We start from the raw sequence: 22,059 nt of genomic DNA, 5'->3' as shown, positions 1-22,059 counted from the left end.
TGAAATAATCCATCATAACAGGTTTTGTTTGTTGTGACACTGAACACGTAAGTTCTCTCATCATGTTTAAGGATAAAAGTGGTAACAACTGTGTCAAACTTAGTGAAAAATAAGTATAAACAAGTGAGACCCAGAGCGAATACAGTAAGGTGTAAATTTAATAAGTTAACATGATTCACAACAAAGCATTGAACTAAAAAAAAAACGTTTGGTCGAAATAGTACATGAACAGTTCAACAGGCGTCCTAGAACTAGAAAGCATCTCCTGTGAAATATAAGTGCAAATGACTCACAGTGTTGCCGAAAGATTGATTATATCTTTCACACAGTAGTGCAGAAGTGCGGCTCCTCTTCCATTTATGTACAAACAGAGCAAAGGATTGTACGAATTATATTCATCTTTTTAAGATCCAACCATAAATGGTGAGAAACTTTTTTTTCATCTCTCTATATATATATAAATATTTAAGATCTAGTTAATATAACAGATCCAATTCAAAGGCTTCTCATCGTTTTTGGCCCATTTAGACAAAATAAATAAATATAAAAAATAAAGAAAGAAAGTGCTCGTAAGTCTTTAGCCGTCCATGTCTAAGTCGTCGAAGTGCGACACGGACGAGCTGTACCATTCGGCCGTCTCCTCCTCTTCCTGAGCGCCGGCGGCGCCGCCCTCGCCGCCCCTCTCGTGCAGCATGTTCACGGCCGCCTGGTGGTACGGGTGCTTCCGCTTGGTGTGTCGGCGCAGCGTGTTGCGCTCGGCGAAGCGGGTGTGGCAGAGCTGGCATTGGTAGGGCTTCTCGCCCGTGTGGACCCTCTGGTGGCGCTGGAGCTCACCTGCCTCCCTGAAGCGTTTGGTGCAGATGGTGCACACGAAGTTCCTCTGGCCCGTGTGGATGTGCTTGTGTCTCTGTGGGCCAGAACATTTTTAATAAAAATAATATTAGATATGAAACACTTGGTAAATATCAATTATCAAAAAGAAGACTATTTTTCATTTGTATTATCTTCGAAATAGTTAGAAAGACAAAACAATTGTACACAAACAAACATGTAGGAAAAACACACTTAGATTAGATTAGTTTAAAAACAAAAATGAGGTCTGTGGATCAGAATCTACTTATGGTTCCACGCACACGGCTCAGGACCAGAGGAGAGAAATCTTTTCAGGCTGTTGCTCCTAAGCTTTGGAACGATCTTCCTCTCTCTTTGCGCTTGATGATCTACTGACTCCTTTAAGAAACATCTTAAGACGTTTCTATTTGTTCAGGCTTTTCCTTGAATTTCTCGAACTCCTGTGTTGTTCTCGGTGTTGTCTTGATCTTTGAAGTATATACTTTTTTGAGTATTTTTTTGATTGTTTAAGCGCTTTGTGACCCTGGTCTCGAAAAGCGCTATATAAATGGATATTACTTACTTACTTACTTACTTAGATTAGATTAGTTTAAAAACAAAAATGAATGTAATTTGTAGTATTTCTGATGGTAAAAATGTAACAAAATGGGAAGAAAAATGTGGAAGATTGACTGCAAAATAATAACAATAAACAAGTAAGAAGTAAAATAATTTTCAGTGTCAAACTTTAAGTATACAAACTTTTTAGTGTAACTTTTCTTTCGTCAAAATGTCTCATTTTCAAGTTTATTTCCTTGTTCTTGTATATTAACGTCACCGGTTCGTCTTCAAAAAACTATGGATGTATTTTTTTGGCTGTAAGACTTAGTGACCAAGTGTGTGTAAGAAGCAAAAGATTTTGAAGATCGAAATATAAGTTAAAATGGTCGACGTCACTTAATCTTAAATTCACTTTAAAGTTACACTTACTGTTGTCACTTTATTTTGCCGTTTTGTGGATTAATGCTGTTGTTTTGTGGCGTTTTGTCGTGACCTCCCATGGCCACCGTAAAATAATAATATCTGTGAAGTTGTTATTTGAGTTGGTAGTTAAAACATTAAAGTAACTTCTGAATAAAATGGAGGCGCAGAAGACGACATCACGTCAAGAGTGTTGGCTAATAATAGAAAGTTGTAGGTGTTGCTAGCTGAAATGCTAATGGAGAAAAAAAAAAGTTAAACTGACAGATCAATTCCAGAATTTATACAAGAAATGTAGTTCTTAAACTGCATAGAAATACAGAAGATTACTCTTGTAACTAGGTGTGTTAGCAAGCTTTGGATTTGGGTAATACATACAGACATTTTGCTAGCTGAAATGCTAGTAGCAAAACATTGTAAAACTGATAGATCAATTCCAGAATGTTTGCTAGGATCAAATTAAATCCTGCAAAAAGTATGTTAGTAAGTAAGTAAAGGTTATTTGTAAAGCTTAGTTACTCTTGTAATGTGTGAACTAGGATTTATTTTCAACAAATGGAAATTTTACTAGCTTTAATGCTAATGGATAAGCGTGTAAAAGCAGCGAGAGCTACACTAGGTTAAAGTTCAGGTCCCACCTTAAGTGGTAAGTAATTTCTAGGGACTAAGATTCTGTTAGATATAGATTTCAACGGACTGGACGTTGTCAGTTGCACGGACCTGTAGATGGCTGGAGCGTTTGAAGGCTTTTCCGCACTGCTGGCACACGTGCGGCTTCTTCTGAGAGTGCGTGATGGCGTGGCGCTCCAGGTCCGAGAGGTAAAAGAAGACACGTGGACACAGCTGGCAGTACAGGACCCTGCGCGCCGCCAGAGAGTTGGGGGACCCTGACGGAGAGTGGGACTCCAGATGGTCGAGGGGGTCGCCGTCGAGCGGGTCGGCGTCGCCGGGCGAGAGATTTGGTCGCGAAGGTGACGCGGCGGCGTTGGAAAAGTAGATGTGGTCGTTGAGAGGTAAGCGTTCCGACTCAAATCTGGGATCAGAGGTTTCGGGTTCGGAGTTGGACGCGGACGTCGGGATGTCGGCCGAGGTGGCCCGGGGCGACTCCGACCGTGCGGTCGATGGCTTTTCACAAGAGACGTCTCCTCCGGATATGGCTTGAGTTCCGAGGGAAGCGTGATTGTTCGGGTGCTGGGGGGGGACGGCGGGGAGGCAACCAGGGCTGACCCGACCCGGGGGTAAGGGAAGGGACAAGGGGGCGGACGTGGCTGTGATCTGTGAAAGCTGACCGGTGGACGGGTCGAGGACGGCGATGGGGGTGGAGGTAGACTCCCCGGTGGACGAGGGGACGGAGGACAGAAGGAGGAACATGGCCGTGGAAGCGCCGGACGTAGGGATGGAGAGAGGAAGTGAGAGCGAGGGCGGCGACGACACAAGCAGGATGGAGGCATTGGTCGAGGGGCTTGTGAGGATCTGGAGGGGCTGGTTCTGAAGCAGAATCCTGCCGGGTTTGGACAGAACCGCCTCAGGCTCCGGGATATTAGTCTGAGAGGTCTGTGGGATGATGGTCTGGCCTTCAGGTGGAGCAGCAGGTGAAGGTGAGTCACGTGGTGCTTTTAGTGCATTCTCTAAACTTTGGGCCGAACCTTCCGACTCCGTCAGACCCGCTTCTTGTGGACCGGCCAGATGTGGCGAGGGGGGGATGTCGACTTGTGGTACTTTGACTCCCTCCGGATCCAGCGTGTATGGGATTCCCTGGTCGTCTATGAAAAGCTGGTCCTCAGGGTCGTAAGACAGGAGGGACAAGAGGGAGTGCTCGTTGTCCTCCTCCACCACCACGTCCCGGTCTCCCTCCCCGTCGTACTCGTCCACCTCCATGATCAGCGAGCTCTCCGGCCCCGAATCCTCCAGGAGGCCCCCACATCGCCGCCCCCTGCTCCCTCTACTTTTGGGTAAACTCAAGTCTAGCGGTTCCGTCTGCTCCGATGACGTCAGGAGGATTCCTTGCAAACACAGCGGGATGTTTCCCTCCTGCTTGATCCGGTGTCGACTCAGGACTTGAGCGGCACCGGCGCTGAGTATTAAAGTGTCTGAGGATGAATCGGGGCGGATGATTTGAGCGTCTGACACATCTTCACACGTCGACGCCGGCCTCTGGTCGGGGATTCCTTCGGTCTTTGGGTGGGTCGCTTCTTCTTCTTCTTCTTCTTCTTTCTTGAGCAGGTCCTCGGTGGTCCGGAGGGTCTTCAGCAGCAGTGGTCTGCCGAACGCCTGGCTTGAAGGAAAGTCTTTGGTGAGGAGCATGCCGGAGCTTCTGATTGGAGTCTTGCTGTGAGAGGGAACGACAATTTTGATCCTGATTGGTTGACTGGGTCGAGCTGTCCCGCCAGCCTTGGCTCTAATTGGCTGCACGGTCCCAGCACTCTTGCTGGTTCCCTGAGAGGCCGGCCCGTAAGTCCCGCCCACAGCTGGCTTTTTCCCGTTGATTGACACAGCATCCTGCCTGATACTTGGATGGGGGTTACCTGCCGGACCTCCGGGAGAGGGGTTGGCGCCGGGGGGCTCCGGTGCGCACAGCAGGGATCCCCCAGAGCACCGGCTGCCATTTTGGACATCCAGACTGCCACTGGTCAGGACTGAAGCCAACTGAGAATCCATTTTGGGGCATGCCTAAATCTATTACCTAGGAACAGGAGAGCGGGCGTTAATAACGGGGGTCAAACAAGTGCAAAAAAACAACTGAATAATCCCCTATTGATTATCGGGGTCACAGCACGGAGCGTCAAATCCTCATGACACGCGCATCACTCTCATGCACTGACTGTCACACACAATGTTCGCGGTCATTTTGGACCCGCCATTACAGTCCGAGGTGCGAGATGTGCGCGCGCCCCTCGAACCCGTGACATTTACCCGAAGCGTTACTATGGATATCAAAAGATGTATATTTACAGCCAGTCGTGGTTCGGATCCGAGCCTCCTCTCTGCGGCGGATCCTCCTCGGACCCACAGCCAGCCATTTTTTTAAGAGCCGAAGGTCCGAGATAAGCGAGACAGAAACCGGAGCAAACTTTCACCCGCCGGTGCCGTTTTTTATTCTAGGCGCGGGTTCGGCGGTCGAAGGCGCGACTAGTGGCTACAGAAAGTGCATTTTAACTTGAGCCCCCCTCCCTCCCGCCCCCCCTGTACAGTCGCTGCATTAGCTTACCCGAGCTGTGGATATTTCCGGAGGACCAAATATGTCTGTGCGGTGTAAAGGGTGATGCTGCGAATGGAGAGGGAGGGAGGGATGGGGGGGAGGGGTCAGGGGGAGTTGCTAGGGTGTCGCAGCCTACCAGGGTCCGACCAGGAGCCATGTTCAGCCTATGGTGGAGTTGAACCTGCAGCCTGAAGAACAGTCGGTGAGACAGGGGAGAGGACGGAGGCAGACAGTGTGTGTGTTTGTGTGTGTGTGTGTGTGTGTGTGTGGGGGGGGGTGTGTGTGTGTGTGTGTGTGTTGCGTGAGAGTGCACGAGACTTTGTACTGTCTGGACCGGTCAGAAGGGAAGTGACCTGTCAATCAATCAGGAACCATGGATGTCAGATATGTGTGTGTGGAGTCTGGGTCGCTTACTATAGCGCTCCATCTTTTTTTTTACTGTAGTCTTTCCCAGCTACACAGGGCGATAGGCGAGGATTTATGGAGGTATATCAGTGCTATCAGAATATTGAATTCATTTCACGTTCAAAATGTTTATTTTTATTTTTTTTAAAACACTGAATATTCTTTTAATAATGAAATGTAATTATTTCTATATTGAAAGACACATTTTCTAATAATTGAATATATTCAAAAATAAATTTCCCTATTTTTAGTTTGATAATATTGAATAATAATGAATATTATAATTATTATTATTATTAATAATATCGTTTCTAAAAGGCTATGATTTACAAAATTATATTTTTTAAAAATTCAATACAAAAATCAAGATTAAAATCAAGAAATAATTATATTATTCAAGAAAAACAAATTCAACCTTTCAATGTTCAAGATGTACTGTTCATGTACATTTTTACTTCAATTTATTTATTTTTACTTCAATTTCATTTATTTAACATTTATTATTTTTATTGTAAACGTATGCTTTTATAGAATGATTTTTTTTTTAATCTCTTTTTCCAACTATAAATGACTTTTTTTAAACAAATTGTATATTTACTAGCTTAGCATTGCTAGAAGCTATTATTGTTATTAGTAAAAATCTAGCACCTAAAAAGTCTTCATATCTTCATATTTAAAAAAAAAAAAGTGGTATTTAAAGTATGTAAATAACAAGCCTTTGTTTGATGGTTTGAATTAAGGACATTTTTCAGACAAATAAACAATGAATAATTTGAAATAATTAAAGTTTTTGATTCTTATTTATGTCTCGAAGGTTAAGATGAATACAAGTGTGGAAAATAACACATGGGTCTTAATAAAAAGGACAGAATTCATGTTTATTGTGAGTCATAAGAGTCTTTAGAAAAAAGGACATTAGTTTCATAAGGCCCGCAAGAAATGTTACTTTCACTTCCTCATATCAGTTTCTATCACACTAGCAGATAAAAACAAAACCGTTTAATGACATTAATATGTTTTTTATTAATGTTTTTGAGCACACTTTAATCAATTACCTCTGCGTGTCAAAGCGTTTTGAGGTCTCTTTAGGTTTTCCACTTTTTTATTGACGTCCTTGCGTTTGAATTATATCTCAACACAAATTTCTTTTTGATAATGTGTGTCATAGAGAATACATCACGCCACAGAAGCCCTTAGGAATTTCAAGATCCAAAGTAAAGTCCAAAAGCCTTCTTTGAGTCCTTAAGTTAAAGTAGTTAAAGAAGTCCTGGTCAACGTCAACCTCTTCTAAAGTTCCTTGATCTTTCTCTCAAGACTGCTTCTCTAATTTAAGATAAACAAACGCATCGTATTCCGCTTGATATAGTACGAATATGTCGCCTGAATACATCCAAAACTCAAGAACAAATTCAGACAAAAGGTACCGTCAGTAAAGATCGGGGAAATACACTCGTCCCATAAAGCATGAGCACAGACGCGATGATTTCCTCACTGACAGGTAACGAAAAAAACGACTACGCTAGCGCTAAAATGCTAAGTCAAGTAAAGTATAATCTGAGCGTAATCATTCAGAAGTCCATCGTCACGACCTTCAGAGAGACTCAGAGATTGGGAGACGGTTGTCGCAGACACAGGTCATGTCCAGGTGCTATTCAAAACATTGTGAAGATAAAAAAAAAAGAAGGGTATTCATTTCAGACTAGCTTAGCCTGCTAGCGGCTGGTCTTCGTCATACTGTGGCGAGTGAGGCGAGGGTCATGTGGGCGTCAGGGTCAGACGGGTGGAGGTCATCACTCCTCGTCGCCCGACTCGCACGCGTCGATCTCCGACACCAGCCGGTGAGGGAAGAGCTTGTACTGCAGCCACGTGGGTTCTGGCAAACAAATACACAGGTTGTGAATATTGCAAATACGCAGATGTTTCCAGAGGTTTACCCAGGTAGCAGGCGGGAGGATGCAGCTTCCCGTCGAAGCAGACCTGCGCCGACGTGTAGCTGCAGGATTTGCGAGGATGCTTGCAGAAGAACGTGGCCGTCTCGCCGTGAAGGACCATGGCGTCCGTGATGTCGAACGGCCATCGCTTCTCTCCTCCAATCAGCACGCGGCTTCTCTCCGCCGGGATGAGGCAGCGAGCTGCAGAGAGGAGTCAAAGACGGCAAAGGTTATCCAAGGATAACTGCGGATTAAGAATAATAATAAACTGTCATCATGTTTAAAAGGTGCTCCTGAATACATGTATTATTATTGCTACATTATTATTATTATTATTTAAAAGGATAGTTAGGTGGTAATAAAATGTCTGATCCACAAAAGTACAAATTAAGATATAATATACTCATTTAAAAAAGTAGAACAATGAGTTGTTATTGCTGAAGATTTTTTGTTTTTCTACGAGATTAGCATTAGCAACAGTAGCTAATGCTAATCTCAAAGAAATGCTAGTAGAAATAAGTACTGCTGTGATTACTGTGTGTGTTGTTCTCCAAATAGTTTAGCTTCGTACAGGTTTTAGTAAGTGTATATGTACACACTATTTCAGTACATATTTTAGTGCGTATTTATGTACACACTATTGTAGATTATAGTATGTTTTCAGTAGGCGTATACTGTGTATTTACGCAAACCTTTTAGTACTTATTTTGGTACATGTCTGTATATTAACTATATACAATATAGACATATATATATAAATAAAAACACTATTTTAGTATATATATATAAGTACACCTCTACTACACTATTGAAGTACATATTTTAGCAAGTATTTCCGTATTTACACACCATTTATAAATACAATTAATAATATATTTTAGTATTTATATAAGTACACAATTATATACAAACTAGTCAAGTACTTTAGTACGTTTACATACAACCTATTAAAGTACATGTTACTATACAAACTGTTTAACTGCATATTTTAGTATATTTATATATACACACATATTAGTAATTAGTTTAGTATGTACAAATACAAACTACTATAGTACGCATGTATATATGTGTATACATAATCACTACTAAAGTGATTATTTATAGTACTTTGGCAGTTAGCAGTTTTACTAGTAGCATGTACACCAGTATGTTGTGGTGAAAGTACAGTAAAGTGCACTTTATTCAATAATTGTTGTGATATTTAGAATCTCTGACATTCTACTTCCTGTTTAAACGTGTGTGTGGATCAGTGACTTCCACAAATGTCAGCTGGAATGGCTTCAGGCAGGATGAAAATGGGGGTGGGGGGGGGGGCTGTAAGTGCTCATTTACTGGGGGGTGACCCTGACCTCGGCAGTGAGGGGGCGAGGCGCTCCAGCTGCCGTTAGGGAGGCAGGTGACCTTCTGAGGTCCGTCCAGCAGGTAGTTCTTCTTGCACAGGTAATGGATGTCGAAGCCCACCTCGTACTCCGTCTTCTGGACCGCCACCACGTACCCCTGCTCCACCTCCCGAGGGGGCTGACAGTAGACCTCTGGAAAGGAAGAAGACGCCATCCCATCAGATTCCACATGTGGCCACTAGATGGCGGTGAAACACCATCGTATCGCGCAAAAACGAAACGAAGCTGCTTCTCCAGCTCCAGACCTACTCTTGCAGATGGGGTGAGGGTACTGCCAGGTCGCATTATCCTGACAGAAGTTCTCACTGCTGCCCACCATATCAGCCCTGCAGGACGGAGACAGACGTGAGCTCCTGGTCTTTTAAAATACACATGATATTGAAGATAAAAGATGCAAATGAGTCTTTTTTTTTGGATGATTCATCCACTCATCCTTCGCCGGCGCGTGACTGGATGGAAGACGAGTGTGTAATGACCTAGTTAGCTCAATGGAGGGACTGTCGAGATGAACACGGATTCCTGCCATTCATCTCTCATCCTCCCTCGCTTCCCCCGACACCTTATTCAAGCTTTTTTTTTTTCTCTCTCCGTCGTCTTCACACTTCTTCCCTGGCTTCCTGCGTCGACCATCTTACCTCCTCGAGGGTTGCAGACGCAGGGCCCACTCACTCACTCACTCACTCACTCACTCACTCACCCTGACAGGCAGCTGTAGCGGATGGAGGTTCCGACGGCAGCGTCGCCCTGGATGATGAAGGTGTCCGTCACGTCCTCGGGGAGATGACAGCTTTCCGGCGGGGACGGCTGGGATTCTGAAGACCGGAAAAAGATGTCAGAAGAAACGGCTCATGAATGAAAACACTGTACAGTCGCCACATCCACTGGTGTCCATGCTACTAGCAAAACGGCTAGCCGCTAAAGTCCGAAGAATATGCACTAAAATATGATAAAATACAAACTAAGTGCATCTAGTTAATAACACAACCATCACAATTCTTTTTTCTACTAGCATTGAAACAGCATAAGCTACTAAGAGTTGCTAATGCTAACACTAATACGTTACAATAGAAAAAACTGCTAAAGTCCCAAAAATATGCACTAAAATATGCTATTGCGTACTAAACTACAAACTAAGTGCATCTAGTGAATAACACAACTATCACAGTACCTTTTTCTACCAGCATTGAAACAGCATAAGCTACTAAGAGTTGCTAGTGCTAACGCTAATAGGTTACAATAGAAAAAACTGCTAAAGTCCGAAAAAATATGCACTAAAATATGCTATTGCATACTAGAATACAAACTAAGTGCATCTAGTGAATAACACAACTATCACAGTACTATTTTCAAACTAGCATTTAAACAGCCTAAGCTACTAAGAGTTGCTAATGCTAATGCTAATAGGTAACAATAGGAAAAACTGCGTAAGTCCGAAAAATATGCACTAAAATATGCTATTGCGTACTAACATACAAACTAAGTTTATCTAGTGAATAACTCAACCATTACGGTACTTTTTTCTACTAGTCATGCTTTGAAACAGCATAAGCTACCGTTGCTAATGCTAACACTAATTTAGAAAGAACTGCTAAAGCAACAACAACTCTAAAGAGCGTGTGTATATACAGTATACGCATACTCAAAAACATGTTAAAATATTGTGTACTAAAATAAAAGCACTAAAATAGTGTGTACATATACTCATACTAAGGTAAAACTTTATTGATCCCTCAGGAGGTCTCCTTTGGGAAATTGTTTTTTTACAATAGCCAGCAATTTTTCATAAACAATAAAAAATAATACATAAAAAATAAAATAAGAAGAACATAAAGAGGAAGAACAAGATGACACAATCTAAGTCTAAAGACAAAGACAAAGAACATAGGTCAAGGAAAGAAAAACAACAAAGACAAAGATACAAAGACTAACTATATAAGACTAACATGGAACAGAACATCCAGATACTCTCACTCCACTCCTGCCCCCGAACTCAGAATTGTACAATTTAATAGCCCGAGGGATGAATGAGTCCCTGAGTCTATTTGTTTTGCACCTGGGTAGGAGCATTCGTGCACTCATTCTGCTTCTCTGCTCACTGATCACAGTGCTGAGAGGATGACTGTCATCGTCCATGATGGACAGTAGTTTGTTCAATGATCTCCTCTCAGCAACTGTCACCAGTGAGTCCAGCTTCATTCCAACCACAGAACCAGCCCTCCTGATCAACCTGTCCAACCTGTTGACACTCCTCTTGGACACATTTCCACCCCAACACACCACAGCATAGAACAGGACACTGGCCACCACAGACTGGTAGAACATGCAGAGGAGCTTCTTGCAGATGTTAAATGAACGAAGCCTCCTCAGAAAGTACAGTCTACTCTGAACCTTCTTATACACATGGTCTGTGTTGCAGGACCAGTCCAGTTTACTGTCCATCCACACACCGAGGTACTTATAGTTGTCCACTATCTCCACCTCGTCGCCTCTGATGGACACTGGACGTGGCTTTGTCCTGGACCTCCCGAAATCCAAGACCAGCTCCTTGGTTTTTGAGGTGTTCAGCTGCAAGTGGTTCCTCTCACTCCAGTCCACAAAGTCACGTATCAGACTCCTGTACTCGTCTTCGCTGTTGTCCCTGATGCATCCAACAATGGCAGTGTCGTCAGCATACTTCTGGACGAGACTCAGCTCTGAGTTGTAGCAGAAGTCTGAAGTGTAGATGGTGAAGAGGAGAGGGGCCAGTACTGTCCCCTGAGGTGCTCCTGTACTGCACACCATAGTGTCAGACTTGATGTCCTTCAGCCTGACATACTGTGGTCGATCAGTAAGATAGTCCGTAATCCAGGAGACCAGACCAGGGTCCACATGCATCTTAGTCAGTTTGTCCTGCAGCAGAGTGGGTTGGATAGTGTTGAAGGCACTAGAAAAGTCCAGGAACAGGATTCTCACTGAACCACTTCCTTTATCCAAGTGGGAGTAGGTCCGATGCAGGAGGTGAAGGATGGCATCTTCCACACCAACTGCTGGCTGGTAGGCAAACTGCAGGGGGTCTTGCGCGTGCTGGACTTGTGGCGTGAGATGTTTGAGGACCAGCCGCTCCAGTGTCTTCATCAGCTGCGAAGTCAGTGCCACCGGTCTGTAATCGTTCAGCACACTCGGTCGGATCTTTTTAGGGACTGGAACGATACAGGAAGTCTTCCACAGAGTTGGTACTTTCCCCAGCCGTAGACTGAGGTTGAAGACATGCTGGAGTGGCTCAGCTAGTTCAGCAGCGCAGGTCTTTAGCAGTCGAGCAGACACCTTATCAGGACCAGCAGCCTTCCCTGGACGAATCCTCCGAAGTACATCCTGTACCTGGAGTGAGGTGAAGCTGGGAAGTGGTTCTGTGGAGCTGGGGGGGACACAAGAAGGTGGGGCAGGTCCTGAGGCGGGCAGCAGTGAGGGTGAGGTGACCTGCTCAAACCTGTTGAAAAAGTTGTTCAGTCCATTTGCCTCATCCACCGTGTCCACTGCAGTCAGAGAGGCCTTGGTCTTGTGTCCAGTGATGGTTTTAACACCATCCCAGACCTCTCTTATTTCTTCTCGGCTCAGCTTCTCCTCCAACCTCCTCCTGTAGGTGTCCTTTGCCTCCTTCAAGCATCGCTTCACCTCCTGCTGAGCTGACCTCATGGCGTCCCTGTCTCTGCTCCTACAACAACCAGTACTAAGCACAACTATTTGGATAACAATAAGTCTTCACACCATTACTTTTTTCTACTAGCATTTCTTTGAAATAGCATTAGCTACCATTGCTAATGCTAATTTCTTAGAAAAACAAAACGTCTTCAGCTACAGCAACTCATTTACTACCAATGCTATTATATGTTGTCTTTATTAGTACTTTTGTGGATCAGACATTGTACTACTCTTTTCAAAATGTAAATGTTAATAACAAATGATCCTAGCTAGATGCTACTATCATAGCTAAAGCTACTATTCTCTGTCTTTCACTAACCTTTAATTTCACAAATAAAATTGAAATTGATGATGATTGATTGCTGATTTATATTGATTTTAAATACTTCTAAATACAAAGCGGTAATTTCTGCCTTGTTTTTATATGAATTAAAATATAACTAAATTAAATGTAAATTTAAATTAGTTAAATTAAGGTGGTAGAAGCATAACTGGCTCATAAAACACACAAACTGGATAAATAAGAAGTGAGTTAGCATAGTTAGCATAAGTCTTTCTACAGGAAATGTCAAATCCTTCAAAAGACTCCTGGATCCAGATCCACCAAAAGAGAGAATCTGTTTCTTGTTTAGTTAGTAATATTTCCTGAACATTCTTTAAACGTTTTTATTTATTTTTTGGGTTATTTAGCTTCAAAAACAAATGTAGATGGGATCACGTAACGTCCTTCGTGGAGGAAATAAAAATGTCCTTAAATTCTTGATATTCCAACTACATTTCTGATATTAGTACTTCAACTAAAACTATTCGTATTATTCTTTTAACTTAAAAGGGTCTTCAAGGGATCACAGACTTCTGCCAACATTTTGATTTATTCATTTTCCTGTCCGATATTACTGCCCTACATTTATTTATCTTCATAATGTACCAGTATCTTTCTCAGTAATTAAAATAGTCGATAGCAATGAGATCAACTGCAGCACTAATCTCACATAAATACAGTAGGCGAAGAAGAGTTGCACTGTGAATTGGAAAAATGCCTAATAGTTGTCTCTCATTATCAACATTTATTTGAGAATTCTATTGAAGTTAGTTGTTTAACACACAGAGAGTCATCTACCACTTTGAAATATGTGTAATTTCACTTTAGATACATGGAAATAACTATACTATAACTATGTATAATGAAACTCGTAGTGCACTGTGTGCAAAGAGTAAAAAGTTTCCACGAGCAAAAGACCCATTTTTTCTGTGGTTTGTAAAAGTATATGTTGAATAACATTCCAAAGGTGAAGCAGGTGACCTCTTGAAATCTATAATGTGTGGTTGAGTAACGCCTCGCAGGTGGTTTGGGAAAGTGTGGAGCAGCTCACACTCCATCGAAATAGAATCACAGAGAGAGCGGCGCTTCGGAGACCGACTGCAGTGACCCGGGCGATGTTTGGAGAGCCAAGAATGACTTTAAAAGGTAGAGACGGATCCTGCCGGAGGAGAGGAACGTTCGTATCAAAAAAAAAATGTTATCAAATGTAAAGGGGCCTATGGGGAGAGAGAGTTTGGCGGCGGATCAGAAGCCTGGAGTCAAGGTTCTGTTTTCAAGCCTGTCGACCCACACACACAGCAAAGCAGCTGTTTGGCCGTCCATCATCTATTAAAAAAAAATGATAGATTTGATTCAATCACGGTGATGAAAAGAGAGAGTGGAACCGAGGTCCGGCAAGGTTTTTCTTATAAAAAAAAAAAACCTGTCGTGTTTTTCTTTTTTTTTTTTTGTTCCATCACATAAAGCGTGATGCACGAACTCAACAGCCTCGGGCTGGGAGCTCGTCCTTGGCTCCCGTTGTGAAGAGAGAGAGAGAGAAGAAAAAAAAAACCTTATCAGAGGCTGAGATGGAAGAGGATGAGAGGAGATGTGAGGAGAAAGGGATGAAGAGAGCAAAAGGAGAAGAGAGCAGGGAACAGAAAGGCCTGGAGCTGCGTGAGCAACAGAGCACTCTGACTCTCCTGGCTGTGATCTGTCGCCCACGCAGACACACACAAATGTAGACTGTGACACAACACACAACCCCCCCCCCCTCACTCCGACATGTACACACAAACACACACAAAAAAAATCCACCTGTCTCTAATAAATGCACTCAAGTTAACACACGTTTGCCGGCACGTCTACACAGCCTCCGTGCGTTCGCAAACACAGCCCTCGTTTAGGAGTCGCAGTCCAAAACGAAGGCTAACTCGCTAATGCTTCGACTTGGCACGAACGCACACACCAGTCCCTTCCGAGTGTGTGTGTGTGTGTGTGTGTCAGCTCTGTGCCATTTGACAGAGATGTGCCGCCCACTGCCTTTTTTTTTTTTTCCACAGGCATAAAGGAGCTTCAAACACACACACACACACAAAGACACACAAGTGAAACACAATCAAAAACACTCAGAGCCCACCTACCTTCTCTCGGCAGGAGAGGACTCGGCGTGAGAATCGTAATTTCAACGAATCCTGCGACCCCCGGAATATTTATGGATTCTCTAAGGATTTGAGACCTTTTTTAACACCAGAGGTGGGAAGTGACATTTCCTACACAAGCAGTACGACAACACTTTTTTCTTTTTTTTTTAAGTCCATCAAATAATGAAGGAAATCAACATGATTTTTAAAAAAGTGAGAACACATGATGGCGCTGTGGCGCAACCGCCTCCACCTTAGGGGAGGGAGGCAAAGTGCGGCCTTCTATGTGTACGTTCTCCCCTGTGTTGTGTGGTTTTACTCTGGGTACTCTGGTTTCCTCCCACAATCCACTAACATACTGAAGTTAATTGAGAATTTAGGGAATCAGAATCAGAATCAGAATCCCTTTATTGTCCCACGAGGGGAAATTCGTTTTAACAACAGCAAGAGCAATATACCAGAAAAAAATAAAACACCCAGAAATAAAATATTAAAAAGAAAAGAAAAAATCTAAATAGAATAGAAAATAAATCTGCACTATATTATATACACAATCATATTTACAAAAATAACAAGAAAGGTGCAGTTAGATAATTATCTGGCTGTGTTCTTGTTGTGGAGTCTGATGGCAGCAGGGAGGAAGGACCTGCGGTACCTCTACCTCACACACCGGGGATGGAGCATCCTATCACTGATGGAGCTCCTCAATGCCCTCAGTGTGTGCTGGAGAGGGTGAGACAAGTTCCTCCTCATGGAGGGTTTGAGTTCGACCCCCCTTTTATGTAGGATTTGTTTTTAATCACCACCAAGTTATTAAAGCCATTTTGACATTTTTTATCTGGACTCATGAGGGGCCACATAACTGCACGTAGTCATGTAGGGGCCAGCGCAGGAAAGAACATGCCGATAGCGTGTTCCCAGTGGAAAATAGAGGAGTGTTTTAAACAAACATGTCCCGGTGAGACGCCGCAGAGGTTCCACATTTCTGGTCTAAATCCGGCGCCGAGGCCCTTAAAATAGACGCCAACATCTGGACGGTCGCAGCACCTGTGAGTTCTGAATGTTTTAGGTGCTATCGGAGCATCCGGGGTGAGATCGGAACGAGTGTCTAAAAGAGTGAAGATGTTACAATGTATTAAAGGCTAAATTGAATTTTAAAAAAGTGACCTTTCGGTTATCACGACTTCAATGATCTGTTAAATTAACTTAAACACACTTGTACATTTTAACATGAGTCATGTTAAGCAGCAAGTTTACATCTAAAACTCTTAAATATATATATATATATATATATATTTTATATATACTCATGTTAAGCAGCAAATTTACATCTAAAACTCTTAAAAAAGATATATATAAATATATATATTTTTTTATATATATATATATATATATACTCATGTTAAGCAGCAAGTTTACATCTAAAACACTTAAAATATATATATATAAATATATATATATATATATATATTATATATACTCATGTTAAGCAGCAAATTTACATCTAAAACTCTTACAAAATATATATATATATATTTTTTATATATACTCATGTTAAGCAGCAAATTTACATCTAAAACTCTTAAAATATATATATATATATATATATATTTTATATATACTCATGTTAAGCAGCAAGTTTACATCTAAAACTCTTAAAAATATATATATATATATATATATTTTATATATACTCATGTTAAGCAGCAAGTTTACATCTAAAACTCTTTACAAAAATATATATATATTGTAAAGAGTTTTAGATGTAAACTTGCTGCTTAACATGAGTCATGAGAAATAAAAAAAAATTCAAACCATTTTTAATCATTATTGCTTGAGTTATGAAGGAAAAACGATTGGTTAAGGTTTGGTTTTAACTCATCACATTTAATAATGTATTTATTTTGTGGTTAATATATTTAAGTTGCTTATTTTTTAATGTAACTTGTGACTAATTTATGACATTCTGATTGAATCCATGTTTGCAGTATCACTGACATAATTTTTTTTCTCCATCACATGACCGTGCACACATTACATCTCCGGTCGCCATGGCAACGCTGTGAAGATAATCCGAGTCAGCACGATGACACGACGGTTTTACATCTCGGCGGGATAATGGGGTGTTTGTCGGGTCGATCGTCACACGCCGGCTCACGTTCGTTATTATCATTTACGAGGGGCGGCCCTTTCGCCGACGCCCCGCCACTGACCTGTGCAGACGGGCTCCTCGCCGCTCCACTGGCGGTCGCCCTGACAACGCCGGATGATGGCGTCCAGGCCGCTGGGGAGAGCGAAGCCGGGTTTGCAGCGAACCTCGAGCAGAGCCGAGAAGGAGTGAGTGGGAGAGAGGAGGCGAGACACGGCGCTGTCACTGGAGGGCAGAGGCCAAGTACAAGTTCGACCTGAGGAGACGACAAACGTCAGAGAGACTTAGAGACTTTTTTTTATTTTCTCTCATCCTTGCTGTTGAATTGTAGCCACAAAATAGTAAGGATACCAAGTTATAGCATAATTTTATTTTATTATTTTTCTGTTATTTATATATATATACATTAATATAGACCTACAGTACTTTTGGGTGTCTTGTCAAAAATATTATCGGAAAAGGGTGGAGTAGTTGAGAAAAAATGTTCATGATCAGGAAACTACTGTGGAAGTAAATAAATGCCATTTGTCATGTTTAATTATTATTATTAATTATTTAAATAATTGAAATCAAACATTTCTATATTGAAAGGTTGAATTTTTTTTTTCTATTAAATTATTTGTACATTTAAAGCTTTAATGTGTTGTTTTTGTTCAAATAATTAAATTTAAAAAAATGTAATATTTTCAAAATAAACAAACGAATAATAGTATTAACAAACTTTTAAATTTAACTTAAGTATGTTGGTATAGTGCCAACAGATAATACTACATTTATGAGGATACAAATGGCTAAATATTGAATTTAGAAATATGTATTTATTATTTCTTTACTACAATGCTAAGCTTTATCTTTCATTTATACAAAATTCATTACACATTATTTAAACCAATGTATAAATGATTGAATGCCATCATTTAAAACAATCATTAAATACTTGAAGAAAAATTTTTCAATTAGAACATTTGGTGAAACTCAACCATTCAATATAGTGATGTCACTGATATACTTCCTCGGATGACATACTACATTATAGGAAAGTAAAAAGTGGTTTATTATACATTTTCAAGTTTATTTATTTTAACGTGACTAGGCTGTTTGGAACACTGTTCAAATCAATAGTATAATTGTGAAAATGTAAATAAATACAGTTAAATCTCTCTTTTTTTTAATTTCCTGCTACATTCTTTTTTTGGGGGTCATTTTAAAGAAAGCGACCTCTACAGGGTCACACAGGGACAGTTAAAAAAAGGGCCATGACTGTTTTGACTAGATTGTAGGGCGAGTCATTCTGCTCAAATGTGTTTGTTGACACAGCTGCTTGTACACACACACACACACACACACAAGTGACCCCACGGTGACCCCCGCAGGGACACCAAATGTGTACTTACCTGGAGCCACGCAGCTGAGACCACACTGACCGTCGCACAGACACTGTCTCTTGCTGCCACAGTCCTTGTCCGTCCTGCAGGGTCTCGGGCAGGTTCTCCTGCGCTCGTCTCCCAGCATCCTCTCTGGACAGGACCCTTTAGCTGGTGCGACAAACACACAATGTTTACCTGAACTTCATTAAACGACTGGAGCTGCTGAACATTTAGAGCCGCAATAAAATTCAGTGTTTTTATGGGGGGTTTTTCTCCTCCCCCCTTTTTTATGGAGCGTAATCTAGGGTGGGTGGTCTCTTAAACATCTACCATAACCCACAAATGTTCCCTCCACATTCCTGCTGCTTTGATTTGGTTATTTATCACGTGTGTGTGTGTGTGTGTGTGTGTGTGCGACTTCCTCACGAAAGCTGCACCCACGGCTCGATCCATGCCAACATCCACACTCTCAGGGAACATGGGTGAGTGTGGGGGGGGGAGGGGGGTGATGGGGAGGGGGGGTCACAGACTGGACTCCCCCATTCTTCGATTCCCAGAATAAAAACATGTGTGCTACTGTATTCACACGTGTGACCCCTTTCTCACCCCCGAACACACACATGTTCTGTACAGTGAGGAGTCGACGCGGCACGGCAACATCTGGACCCGTAAATCGTTTAATTATGGATGTTGTGTTCATGAACCGTCGGGATTAAAAAAAAAAATAGGTCCATTATTTTTTAAACGATTGCGTTTATATCGTCGATAGTTGAATCACTCAAAATAATTACCTTTAATTGTGATTAAACCGCATTTGTTCTAATGTACATTAAGATTTCTGCCAACATTTTCTGCCTGAAAAACCTGGACTGTTTATATTTGCGTCACTACTTGAACACATTGTCAGCCTATTGTCTACAGGTGGTCTGTGCTCTACTTGCCATCTACTCATTCTTGGGTGCAGTTTCAATTTTTCAGTGGATTAATCTACATTAATGTGCTTAATTTGACAGAACTAAATACATTTCAATAATATTTCTAATTTATTTTCCTTTTTTTCATGGCCACTTTATTAATTTGAGTTAATTTTCTCAAAGGAATTATCCCAAAGGGTCTAAGATTTATTTGTTTATCCATTGATAAAAAGTTGTTTTTGTTACTCAGGGGCCACACATTAATGCTAACATCAGCTAGCTTATCAACACCATGTATATGACCCCTAATTTATTTAATATATATATATATAGGTAGAACTTTATTGAAACTAAATTGTTTTTTTCCAATTAGCCACAGCAATACAGCAATTATTCATAAAAATAAATTAAAAAAAGAACAAGAACAAAGAGAGATAAAGAGAAAGAACAAGATGATACCATCTAAGTCTTAAGATAAAGAACAAAATGTATATTATCATAGAAAAAAAGAGCTTGTGTTGAATGTTTCTAAATATATATAAATATATATATAAATATATATATCATGATAATACAGCAAAAACAGTGTTTTATTTTAAAGTTACATTAAGGGCCCCAACTCATTAAGAGGCCCCTAGACGAGTTTGCAAACAGAAACGAGCAGCATCACTGTCAGAAAGTTCTCAAACTTTTTGGAAGTCAATAAAGCGAAGATGTAAATGGAGTGATGGAGCGAGTGATGGAGCGAGTGATGGAGCGAGTGATGGAGCGAGGGATGGAGCGGCTCTTACCTGCAGGCTGGGGGGCCACGGCGCTGGACAGAGCCCACACGGACAGGAGCAGCAGTGCACGGTGCATCTTCACAGCCGGCCCTCGGGATGATATGAGGGAGGGAGGCGCGGACGCAGCATTTTAAAGCGAAGGGGGGAACAAAGGGTGAGGGTTGGGGGGGAGGCGAAGGGAGGGAAGGAGGGCGAGACACAAAAGGCAGGGTACAGCCCAGGAGCTCACATCTGGTTCGTGTTGAGGAAGGAGAGAATGGAGGAAAAATTCCAGTGTGAAGGACCTTTCACCCATTTCTGTTGATACAGCAGTTGAGAGGATGCTGTATACGCGGCGTCTGCACACAGCAAAACAAACACAAGTCAACAAGAAGTCAACACAATCCTCTCCAGGAATTTTATGCAGCGCGAGTTATGTTTGAAGTGCAACACAAACTTTTAACACCACACTCTAGTAAATTGACTCGTGCATGAGAGCATTTCAATTAAAGATGGTGGAGAGAATTATTATTTTCATATTTGTTTATTTTTTAAACTTATTACAGACTTAAAAGGTAAATTTGAAAGTTGATTTTAACATTTATATATTTTTTTGTATTTATATTTTTCCACTTTTGAAGTTCTAATATTAAAAACGTTGACTTTAAAAATGATCAAAAACACACAATAAAATTTAGAAAAACAACTTTTTTTTAAACATTACTTGTGCAAAGAACATTAAGCCTTAGAATGTTTAGCAAAACGTGTAAAAGTTAATGGAAAATAAAACAGGAATGTACTTCAAAGATAGACCAAACAATATCATATATTAAACAATTAATGAATTGATAATAAAGGATTAGGAAGGAAGTTTCAACACTGAAGTTTTTGGTCATGACGCACACTTCAAAAGATAAATCAGGATAAAATAAACACGTTGAAGCAGCCGCTATCTTTGTTTGGATTCGGTCGCACAGAGGAAGTTTAAACCAGAATGTCCTCGAGAACAAAAAAAAACATTTTTTGGTTAATGAGGATCAAAACTCTCAAGCACTTTGCACGGAATGTACACAAAGTGAAGTATCAGCAGGAATCTTGCTGAACAAATAAAGCTGATTCCTTGTGTCGGGACATTTTCAGACACTAATGAGTCGACAATTATGAATAAATAAAGTTATTGTTTCTAGTTTGCGTTTGTTATTTATTCATTTATATTTGTGAATATAGTTTAGGGTGATGTATTGCTTTAATAATGACCTTTTTTTTACGCTTTTATGTTAAGAAATGTCTATTATTATGCATTAATTGTATTACTTTTTATTTTTAAATAATCTTTTATCTTAAATAATATTGGTATTTAAGTTTCATTCATGATTATTTAAACAGAATTCATCTTTAAACTTCAGATAAAATGTATAATTAACCACTAAAACTAATCAGAGTAGAAAATGCATTTGTCTTTCAGGCAGAAACCTGAGGAGAACCAGACTAATGCGAGGTCAGCAAGAAGCTGGAATTGTGTCCATCATTGAGGGAATGCCTGACATGTTTCAAAGTGACAAGGAAAAGCTTTGAGGCTAAAAGCTGATTGACCGTGTCAGGTTCCAAATGGTCCAAGGATGACCCTGGTCATGGGGGTCAAGAAGGCGTGGACTGACTATAGACTATTTAAACCTTGACCAGACTTAGCATCACTTACTGGAGATGACAAGACAAAAGGATAGAAAAGAAGATCAGCAGGCCTAGGCACGCCTTTTTTTTTAAACAAACTGCTTTTTACAGGGTTCAGAGAGTATTTTTAAATACTTTTGAATAATTTTGAATTATTGCAACTATAATATCAAACTTTATTGCAAAAAGATATTTCTATTTTTTTATTAAATGAGCAAACTATCACAAAACAACCATTTTGTTTGTTTTAAATGTAATTATCGATAAAAAAAATTAAAAATATATATTTAAAAAATATATATATATATACACATTCTTTGGAAA

The 22,059-nt window shown here is 40.9% G+C and overlaps 2 protein-coding genes across 3 annotated transcripts; both read right to left on the bottom strand.

Moving 5' to 3' along the window:
* Window positions 1–219: 219 nt before the first annotated feature.
* LOC148062629 (uncharacterized) lies at window positions 220–5,076 on the bottom strand. 2 transcript variants are annotated; one of them, XM_087812607.1, is made up of 3 exons: window positions 5,021–5,076; window positions 2,533–4,495; window positions 220–907 (listed from the first exon to the last, which is right to left on the bottom strand). In XM_087812607.1, the coding sequence occupies exons 2-3, from the start codon at window positions 4,468–4,470 to the stop codon at window positions 578–580; spliced, it is 2,268 nt and encodes a 755-aa protein (XP_087668733.1). In that variant the 5' UTR covers window positions 4,471–4,495; window positions 5,021–5,076; the 3' UTR covers window positions 220–577. The 2 variants fall into 2 exon arrangements, with proteins under 2 accessions (XP_087668733.1, XP_087668734.1); XM_087812608.1 differs by lacking the exon at window positions 5,021–5,076 and adding an exon at window positions 4,765–4,901.
* A 1,199-nt stretch (window positions 5,077–6,275) lies between these two features.
* ntd5 (ntl-dependent gene 5) lies at window positions 6,276–20,201 on the bottom strand. Its single transcript, XM_087779001.1, has 8 exons — window positions 20,095–20,201; window positions 18,417–18,557; window positions 17,087–17,278; window positions 9,448–9,562; window positions 9,000–9,076; window positions 8,700–8,882; window positions 7,351–7,548; window positions 6,276–7,289 (listed from the first exon to the last, which is right to left on the bottom strand). The coding sequence occupies exons 1-8, from the start codon at window positions 20,159–20,161 to the stop codon at window positions 7,207–7,209; spliced, it is 1,056 nt and encodes a 351-aa protein (XP_087635127.1). The 5' UTR covers window positions 20,162–20,201; the 3' UTR covers window positions 6,276–7,206.
* Between the last annotated feature and the right edge of the window lie 1,858 nt (window positions 20,202–22,059).

The sequence above is a fragment of the Callionymus lyra genome, chromosome 17 (genome assembly GCF_982586985.1).
Source record: "Callionymus lyra chromosome 17, fCalLyr1.hap1.1, whole genome shotgun sequence".
Lineage (NCBI taxonomy): Eukaryota > Metazoa > Chordata > Actinopteri > Syngnathiformes > Callionymidae > Callionymus > Callionymus lyra.
Note: the sequence above shows the minus strand (reverse complement) of the source record. Positions and strands in the feature narration are given on the sequence as shown.

Coding starts and splice junctions, on each gene's coding strand:
- LOC148062629 (XM_087812607.1), bottom strand. CDS start 4,470: ATGGATTCTCAGTTGGCTTCAGTCCTGACCAGTGGCAGTCTGGATGTC. Junction 908..2,532: donor AACGCTCCAGCCATCTACAG/GTCCGTGCAACT, acceptor TCTGGCCCACAG/AGACACAAGCACATCCACAC.
- ntd5 (XM_087779001.1), bottom strand. CDS start 20,161: ATGCACCGTGCACTGCTGCTCCTGTCCGTGTGGGCTCTGTCCAGCGCC. Junction 9,077..9,447: donor CGCTACAGCTGCCTGTCAGG/GTGAGTGAGTGA, acceptor TCCGTCCTGCAG/GGCTGATATGGTGGGCAGCA. Junction 8,883..8,999: donor CCCTCACCCCATCTGCAAGA/GTAGGTCTGGAG, acceptor CTTCCTTTCCAG/AGGTCTACTGTCAGCCCCCT.